The sequence below is a fragment of the Pundamilia nyererei genome, unplaced genomic scaffold, assembly GCF_000239375.1.
Source record: "Pundamilia nyererei isolate P.nyererei 1_Seehausen unplaced genomic scaffold, PunNye1.0 scaffold00122, whole genome shotgun sequence".
NCBI classification, from domain to species: Eukaryota; Metazoa; Chordata; class Actinopteri; order Cichliformes; family Cichlidae; genus Pundamilia; species Pundamilia nyererei.
The window spans coordinates 201,852-210,931 of record NW_005187523.1 but is presented as its reverse complement, the minus strand read 5'-3'; the positions used below and the strand labels follow the sequence as shown (position 1 = coordinate 210,931).

The window sequence follows — 9,080 nt, the reverse complement described above, 5'->3', positions numbered from 1 at the left end:
GTATGTCAGCAGCTGCTGCAGATGCCTGTGGCGCGCTCACACACACACACACACACACACACACACACACACACACACACAGGTCAGGTGGAGACACTACATATAACTACGTCAGTGAAGAAACATTACTGCAGGGGACTGCTTTCCTCCACCTGGTGCTCGTCCAAAAGAAGCCTGGCCACAGAGATGTGTCCATTCCTGATGGCGTCCATGAAAGGCGTGACTCCACAGCTGTCAGTGCTGTCAGGCATGTAGCCACATCTGGAAAAACACCAGTAAATGTAAGGATCAGTCAGACAAAGTTATCCGTCAGCTGCATTTGTGCCAAAAGAAGTCGCAGAAATTTAAGAGTGCAGAAATTTTCAGTGTCATAAAAAACAACTTAAATTTTATAACATCTATCTAACCTTTGACTTCTGCGTCACATTTAAATACATTTTTATACTGTGAATTTGTCATTTTAGGGCATTTTGAGTTGACATGGGCTATATATGTAAGAACTGCTGACAACTAAAGTCAGACAGCATCCAGAGTTGACTGGATTTGGCGTTAAATATGCAGCAGAATTAGTCTCCATGTAAAATTTCAACATACCTGTCCAGCAAGACCTTAACCACCTCCTCACATCCATGCATTGCTGGATGAACAGAGAAAGTGTAAGTTATATGATTTCCCCTCACGTCACATCTCCACATACTGTAAGTACAGACACCTGCGGTGTGTAGTGGCGTCCTGCGTGTCCTGCTCTCCGTCCTCCAGACGTCTGGTGCAACAAGGAGCAGGTGCTGTATGACCACAGGGTCTCCCTCTCTGCAGGCGATGTGGAAGGAGTTCCAGCCGTCCTTGTTTCTCAGCGCGGGGTCGGCACCGTGGCAAAGCAGCTCCTGGATCACGTCCAGGTTCCTCCGAGTGCACGCCATCATCAGCGGAGTCCTGAGAGCAGAGACACAAATCTCCTCTGACAAACAAACTTACTGCAATTGGTGGATATATTCATACACTCTATGTAGAAGATCTGTCCCGTACTTACTGATAGAGCCACTAGGGGGCGTGGATAACCAGGCGAAATATGGAGTGAAGTTGGAAAGATAATGTGCTGCTGCTGTCCTACTGACCTGTTTTTATTTGTTTCCTGCGCTACAATCATGGAACATATTATACAACGTGTAATATCTTCACATTTTAAGAGTAGCTTATGAAAAAAATTATATTACAATTTCTTTCATGTTAATTTTAAACGACCGTACTGAATACACCCCAAACGGAGCACACAGATACAGTCTGAGCACTGTAGAACAGTCAGTGTTTAACAGGGCTGGACTGTAAAGCCTGAATTTGAAATAATGTACATTTAATTTGTAATAAAGTATTGTATTGTCAGCTATTTTTACCAATAAGCCCCTTCGATTTCCAACTAGAAACACAAATTTATTGAAGTATATTAAAGAAAAGTAAAGCCGCTCCTTCAGGTATATTTAGCTAATATTACGCCATTTGTTTATAGTTGTACTGTTCTGTCGAGTTAAAAAAGGTAACTCCTTCGAGCCGGATTCGAACCAGCGACCTAAGGATGTCAGCATTCGGCCTCTACAGTCCTCCGCTCTACCAACTGAGCTATCGAAGGGCGGTAACCCCTCCCACAGCGAAGCCAGCTTTAAAGTGAACCCGGGAAAGATGGCGCTTACTTCTTCCTCCTTCCTTTTGGGGTAGGGTTACAGTAATGTAGTAACACGTTAACAGGTTCTTTCTCACCAGTCAGCCTTCTTCAGACTGTCCACTTTGGCGCCTTCTTGGAGCAGGTAGCTAACACAGTCCTTGTGGCTCATGGAGGCTGCTTCGTGTAGCGGCCTCTTATAGTCGTTGTTGTACACCTCTACATCCAAGCCAACCCTCTTTATCAGGTACTTTACAATGTCCAGGTGTCCATGCCTTGCGGCGTAGTGCAGCAAGGTGTCTCCCGACTTGCCGAAGTGTTTGCCACTGACAGTTTGCGCCGCAGTCGAGCCGCCTAATGTTATGTGTTTCTCCAGCGCGGCCAACTGTCCGTCCTGAGTGAGCTTCACTAGCAGCTTCGAAGTGTTTTCATCCATGCTGGGTGGAAGTTAAATGCTGGAGCAGAAACTGGCCTACGGGCCAAAATAAGAACAGTTACTCTGAAGTGTTGAAGAACACACGCTGGCCTGTTTACCAGCGCGATTCCTGGTTGAGCTGCTTAGAATCACGTGGCCAACCATGACCTAACCCTGTACCTCTGAAACCAACATAAAGCACGCAAGTGTTTGTTTTTTTACGTACTTATATCTTGATCAAAATTCTAAATATTATTATGAGCACTAATAGATTTTTTTTTTTGCAATTTAAGATTAAAATGACCTGAATTATACAGTGTGTACATATTGCTACAATTTGATGAGAAACCTTTTATACAACAGTCAAAACAAGGTTAGAGCCGTCACTTGGATTAGGAAAGAAAGAACATCATTGCCCTTATAGGAGGGCGTGGCCATGTGGATTGTGGGAGATGTAGTTGTTGTAGCAACGTGATTTGGCTCTCTAAACTTTAGAGAGTTCACGTTGCAAATCACTTTGCTCTTTACATTAAAGACAATTTTGGTCGTTTAGAGTCTAAATTGTCTTTAATGTAGTTAAATAATAAAGAAAATTTAGGTTAATAAATGATTACTGGAATAATGTTAACACATCTCATGAGGGTAATATCACAGACTTTCTTTTTCTCTCTGACAAAATACCAAAAGTGGATCAGATATTGCCGTCACTGGTCTTCTAAACGAGATAATCCAGCATCTGGCTAACAAGAAGAAGACCAACAAGACGAGTCACATCTGGAGGAAAAGGTTGGGGGAGAGAAAAGCGGGTGAGTCTCAGTCCTCAGAGGTTTTACAACACGGACCATCAGCTGTAACCTCCACGCTGTTCTTGCTGGTGAGTGTGTTTCAGACATTTGACTTTGTACTGCACTTAAAAACAAATGATGGCTGTCGTATCAAAGCAGCACTGACACACCTTCATGCTTTGCCATCTAAAGGAGCTTTTTTTCCTCTTTTTTGTTCTACAGATAGTTTTGTGTCTGTTATGGTTGCATGATGTTGTAATGTGTAAGGGTTTAAGTAAACCATAGAGCTTTTTGTCATTTTACACTAACGTGCTCTGTTTAAAGATTTCCATCTAAGCTTTTAACTTCAGCTCCCAGCGCTCGGTCAAAGCGTCTGTTTCAGTTACTTCTCTACATTAATGGCTCTTTGTGGACAGAGGACAAACACAAACAGTTTTCAGAGTGATGGTTTCTGCACTGCACCATCACACATTCACACACCGTGAGGACTTTGTGCTGATGGTGAAAAAGTGGTTTTCTAAATCTAAGCATAATATCACGCACTTGTTAAACTATTGGTATAAACTGACACTGACAATGTGAAACTGCACTGAGATGCATTAAGAGGACATATTACATACAAGAATACTAAAGTGTAACTTCTGTAAATGATGAGTTGTTCAAATGCAGCCCAGCTGTTGGGCAGCTCTGCTCTTCCCAGCTAAAGCTAAGCAGTTCCAGATGTTTCTGAATTCTCTGAAGAGCAGCAAATAAACCAGAAACAAATGCAGGACACAAACTGCAAGTCCTGTTGTACTTCAGCTGACAGCAGCTCTGGTGAAAGGCTGCAGAGTAGGCGTCATTATGAGCTAATCAAGCTGCCATCCTCTCTGGGCAGATTTTACATTTTAAACTTAAAGCATAATTAATGGGGTGTTGGTAAGAATCCCTTATTTGTCCCATGAAAGGGGAGACTTCACCCCTCCGTTCACTGTGTGAGCATTTGTTGTATTTGTATAAAGGTTTGAGAGGCTGGTAGGCAAACACATGCCCCGATGCAGCCGGCACCAGAAAGGAAGGAAATACTTTGGACTCAGCCACGTGTCAGCCCTTGTCTCACTGAATCTGTGTCTGGTCACATCGTTCTGCTTCATGTAAAGGTCTTTTTGTGTTACTTTTCACTGTAGCTTTTGTTCGAGCTTAGAAACAAACCTACTGGCTTAGGAATGATCGTGTACGTCACACTTCAGAGATACGAGCTTCCTTCCTGCTAGTGTTACGATTCCACTGTTATCATTCCTAATCCCAGTGTGATAGGATCGCCGACACCACACCGTGACAGAGCCTCCCCGTGTTTTACACATGCCTCTGGACACGCACTGCTGTACCTCTCCCCTAACCTCTTCCATGCATACGGACAACAATTTGAATTGAGGCCGTTTCTAACGAGACTTTGACAAATGGTAGATGGATGGGCCGAAGCCCCAGATCCAGCCCTCAGGTCAGGCGTTTGCTGGATTTTACCCATGCTCTTCATTTGCTTCAAATAGTTTTTTAGGCCTGCCATTCATTTGTCGTCCACGTGTACACAGCATATGTCAGCTCTTTGGGAATCAGCTTGTTTATGTAAAATACTGCTTTATGCTTTTGGGCATTTTTTTGCAGATTCAACTAAAGAAATGGGAAAAGCTGTATGTTTTGTGACAGGATGCCTTTTTTACACTTTAATAGTAAGTGTTGAGTGACTGGTCAAACAAAAGAAATATCCCTCCCAGTATGGTCAGGTACTGTCCTCAAAATGACTAAAAAGCAGCCAAAGACTGATGAGGAGTGCAGTGATGTTTAGAGGGAGGGCGAGATCGGATGCTGCGCTGCGGTGACTCCTAACGCGAGCAGCTGAGAGAGGAACACGTAAGGACTGATTGTTCTGCACAGACGGCCTCTCTGCTTTGTGTTCGTAGGGTTACAGCTGTACTCTGTCAGACTACCTCAGATTATTCACAGCTGTAGAAGACGCTGCTTCTAAACAGCAGCCATCAGGTTGTTTGACAGTAACACTCCCTGCACTGCAAACATATGAGAGCTGTCATCTTTAGAAATAAAAACACATTTCAGGGCTGTTAGCTGTGTTGGCAGGTTTCAGGGCTCCCCTCCCTGAGGGGCCAAATTACAAAATATTTCATCTTTTGCTCCTCAGAAGTGGCTTCATAGCTCTCTCCTTCTCTGTTCTGGTGTGTGTGCAGATGTCCCTGGAAGCAAATAGAAAACATGGCTCTCCTGAGAAAAAGTAAGTGTAACCAAAGTGTGATGCAAATGGATAAAGACTGATTCATGTCGTCCAGCAGTATTAGCTGACATGTAGCTGAGAAGTAACGTTAGCAGATTGTGTTGTCTGCATGTGCTTTGCATTCACGTCCACTGTGCATCCACTGGGCAGCTGTTGCCAGTAAAGGTCGCTTCATTTTTCCCCAGGAAGAGGAAGCAGCCATGCACATGGAATGGGATAGGCAGATGGCAGCAGGCTGTAACGACTTATTCCTGAACTGCATGCGGTTGTTAAAAAGTAAAAGCTGCATGTGTGCAAGTTTCAGTAACTCCAGTGTTTTTCACGCTGTTTTCTTTCTACAGAAAAGGCACATTTTCCACTTTACTCGCCTTCAGGAAATCCACCTTCTACTAGCCAAACCTTTAACGCTTAACTCGACTGGTAGCTGGATTCTCTCATACTGTGAGAGCAATCCTTAAGTGCTTTCACTAATCCGTGGTTCTAGGTAACGAGTCAGGATGCTGTGCAGACTCCAGTTAGCACTAGCTACAGTACCCGGACAGCTGCACAAAAACCAAAGTATGCTTGTGTTTGCGGACCCTCCTTCCTCTCTGGTGTGTCTCACAGCTGGAGGAAATACACAAAGCATTTTGAAAATGGACATGTTTTACTTTTTATAGTAACAGCTGATAATCACTTAATTATTTATGGGATGATTTATTCTCTGTCTTTGCTGTGCGACTGAGAATCACTGTACCATTGCTAGCATAAAGGTAGCCGTTACCTGCCTATTGTAGCAGCCGGCGTCTCTGTGAAGTCTTCTTTCTTTCTTTGGTTTAAAGCTTTCAGTCGCTTTAAGCCAACCTGAGCTAATGAACAGCAGACTGTTGTCTGGCTCAGCCATAAAGAGCCTCATTTTATTTTTTATTATTCTTACTTGTACTTTGCTTTGACTGTGTTGGTGGAGGCTCAATCTGATGTCGCCGTGCTGATGTTCCTGGATCAACAAACTGATGTCGGTCCTGGTTCAACATCGATCACACTGTAGTGATGGAAACACCGTCACATCACTCAGCCCTAACCACAATCACATCCTGACCTGTTTCCCTGAGTGGACAGCTATGATGTCACAACGGTGTGATTGGTCAGATCCAATGTTGATCCTGGACATCACCAACATGAGGATATCAGTTGATGGAGAGGAATAGAGAGGGTCAGAGGGAGTTTCTGTCTCTGCTGATGTAGAGCGAGCATGTGATGTCAAAGGAGGACATGTGAGGATGGTGCAGGATGTGCATGAGACACAGTGATGATGGGCAAGCTGACAGATGAGGTCAGGCACAAGTCTGTGGTTTATGATGTTCCTTCTAAACGTAGACAGCTCTTGTTGTTTTACGGCATCAGTCTGCTTTGAGACAAACTTCTTTAGTTTTGCACTCAAACACTGAGCGATCGCGTTTCAGTCAATCGGATCCTGCTGGTGCTGCTGGTGCTGATGGTGTGCCTCCTCCTGCGCAGTACACTGCTCAGAGCCTCCACTCGGCCAAGACTCTCAGGTGCGTCAGCGTTGGTCTTCACTACTTAATCTGAGAAATACTCACTAATGTTCCAAATGTGAAATATGTTACTCTCCTTAAGTGAAAAGGATCCCACTGAAATTGAGCATAAACCAGTCTAAACTCCTGATTCCTGACAGAGAACAGGAAAAGCCCCAAGAATGCAGGACAAGTTCCTCAGGAACACGCTGCAGAAGCGCATGATGTCGTGCCCGTCGTCATCTGTGCATCAGAGGAGCGCATGGGTGCCTCCATGGCAACCATCAACAGCATCATCAGCAACACAGACGCCAGTGTTTTCTTCTATGTTGTTACTCTTCGTGATGCTGTCAAACTCACGAGGTGCATCTTTGAACTACAAAAATATGAATCGCACTTTGTTCCAAATATGGAGATCAGTTTTCTCCCAGTATTGTTGCCCAAAGTGAGTATTTCTCACCTAATCTTCCTTTTGTGTCACGTAGGAGGTACATAGAGAAGACAAAACTCAAAGGCATCCGCTACAAGATAGTGGAATTTAACCCGATGGTCCTTGTTGGAAAGGTGAAGCCAGATTCATCTCGACCCGATCTCTTACATCCCGTGAGTGCTGCATCCGTGCCATCAGCCAAACCAAGCACAGAGTTCCTGTCTCAAAGAAATAAAGAACTTTGTTTTGCAGCTCAACTTTGTGCGGTTTTACCTCCCCCTGCTCGACATCCTCCACTCGAGGGTTATATACTTAGATGATGACATCATCGTGCAGGGTACGCATGTCTACAGTCAGTCTAATAAAAGGATTCCATATTAAACCGAATGATTCAATAAGTGTTTAAATGATCTGTACACACATGTGTAATCTTCTACATTAGACACAACTGTGCTACCGAGGAGCGTCACACAGAGTTCCTAAACGGCTGAATTCAGAGGTAGACCCTGACATGACCCAGTGAAGCCAAAGGAGCCCTTTATTGGCTCCTAGAGAACGAACTAAACCCAGAAGATCTCTAAATAAATACATCATTATTTGCCTTTACTCGGGTTCTGTTTGTTAATTATTAAAATGAGTTTTAGGATCTGAAGCATGAAAGTGTGACGAGTATCAGGATGGGGACAAATACAGCAGTCTGGTTGTGTTTCAGGTGACATCAGGGATCTGTTTAATATCAAGCTGAAGCCAGGACACGCGGCTGCTTTCGCCACAGACTGCGACCTTCCCTCCACACACGAGACGGTGCGCAGCATCGGGATGCAGGTGGATTTTTACGGCTTCTGTTATGATGTTAGACTTTTATGCCTCGTGTAAATCTCACATTAAAGAGGTTTTATTTGACATAGTAACATGTGGGAGGGATTCAGTCATTATTATTTGGTATTCTCTCCTCTGAGCTCGTCCCCTAGACAACCTACATGGGCTTCCTGGACTACAGGAAACAGGAAGTGAAAGACCTGGGCATCAACCCCAGCGACTGCTCTTTCAACCCTGGAGTCTTTGTGGCAGATATGAACGAGTGGAAGAAGCAGAAGGTCACCAAAGAGCTGGAGAAGTGGATGGAGGAGAATTTCAGGTAAACTGCTTAAACTAGTGTCATTTCCTAAATGTTACCAATATGAACAGTAGATTTGGTTTATGAAACTTTGATCTTATTTTACCTTGAAAGAGAGGTCAAAGGTCAAGCGCTACATATTTTAGATCTCTATACGGTACTGGCCATACGTCGACAATGCACAGCAAACCTGTAAGGATCACAGGTGTAAGTTATAAAGGCTTTGTGTCAGCTTTCAACCAATAAAACTTTATTAAGTTGACCCCGAAGAGCCACACGTCACTCCCTACATGACCTACCTGTCGTTACATCTGTCAGCTTACTAAAAGTGTGTTTGTGGATTTAAACCTTTTATTGCAGATGTTCCTACAGTTTTGCATATGAAGGCCAGTGTCTGGCATTTAGAGTGAAGCAGCTGTGATGGCGAGCGATATCCCACAGATATACTGTAAAAAGCCATTGACCCACTCGTAACTACAGTTAGCTAACTAGCCTCTGTATGTTGCAGCAGTGCTGTGGTGAGATACGTACACAGAGCTGTTCCCTTTCAGTCAGTTCACTCGGTACAACACATAAGTATGGGATATCATGCCCTCGCGTGCCCTGGCTGAAGAAACCTTTATTCACATGTGATGACACGCGCACGCCCCGCCTGCACATATAGCCGCTGTCATCACAGTCGTCCCTCAGTTCTTACGCTCTTCACCTCGCTGAGAACACCTCTGCTGAGTTGGGCTGCCCCTGTTGGTGTTAGCTAGGGCCGCCACAAACGATTATTTTGATAGTCGACTAATCAGATCATCATCCATTGGACGTACAGCGTACAGCTTATTGCACCAGCAGCATCTGCTCTTATATAACCAGGGCTCTAGACTAACTTTTTGCCATGGGTGTACCGG

The 9,080-nt window shown here is 44.3% G+C and overlaps 2 protein-coding genes and 1 non-coding gene across 5 annotated transcripts in view; 1 reads left to right on the top strand and 2 right to left on the bottom strand.

The window, feature by feature from the left end:
* ankrd16 (ankyrin repeat domain 16) overlaps positions 1 to 2,255 on the bottom strand; it is a 5,675-nt gene extending 3,420 nt beyond the window's left edge. Inside the window, exons 1-4 of the mRNA XM_005742612.1 lie at positions 1,753 to 2,255; positions 713 to 933; positions 595 to 637; positions 153 to 261 (exon numbers count right to left, since the gene is read on the bottom strand). Of these exons, the coding sequence (XP_005742669.1) occupies positions 153 to 261; positions 595 to 637; positions 713 to 933; positions 1,753 to 2,090 (711 nt within the window). The 5' untranslated portion in view covers positions 2,091 to 2,255. The remainder of the gene's footprint in view (positions 1 to 152; positions 262 to 594; positions 638 to 712; positions 934 to 1,752) is intronic.
* trnay-gua (transfer RNA tyrosine (anticodon GUA)) lies at positions 1,537 to 1,624 on the bottom strand. The gene is given in 2 exon segments: positions 1,537 to 1,572; positions 1,588 to 1,624. It is a non-coding gene; the product is annotated as a tRNA-Tyr (tRNA).
* glt8d2 (glycosyltransferase 8 domain containing 2) overlaps positions 1,740 to 9,080 on the top strand; it is a 14,274-nt gene continuing 6,933 nt past the window's right edge. The window contains exons 1-9 of one of the 3 annotated variants that reach the window (XM_005742614.1): positions 1,740 to 1,799; positions 2,757 to 2,943; positions 5,077 to 5,120; positions 6,563 to 6,655; positions 6,796 to 6,997; positions 7,120 to 7,237; positions 7,317 to 7,401; positions 7,777 to 7,889; positions 8,036 to 8,202. In XM_005742614.1, the coding sequence (XP_005742671.1) occupies positions 5,102 to 5,120; positions 6,563 to 6,655; positions 6,796 to 6,997; positions 7,120 to 7,237; positions 7,317 to 7,401; positions 7,777 to 7,889; positions 8,036 to 8,202 (797 nt within the window). In that variant the 5' untranslated portion in view covers positions 1,740 to 1,799; positions 2,757 to 2,943; positions 5,077 to 5,101. Of the gene's footprint in view, positions 1,800 to 2,756; positions 2,944 to 4,253; positions 4,335 to 4,807; positions 4,874 to 5,076; positions 5,121 to 6,562; positions 6,656 to 6,795; positions 6,998 to 7,119; positions 7,238 to 7,316; positions 7,402 to 7,776; positions 7,890 to 8,035; positions 8,203 to 9,080 lie in introns of those variants that run through there. The other 2 variants (XM_005742613.1, XM_005742615.1) reach the window with 2 other exon arrangements.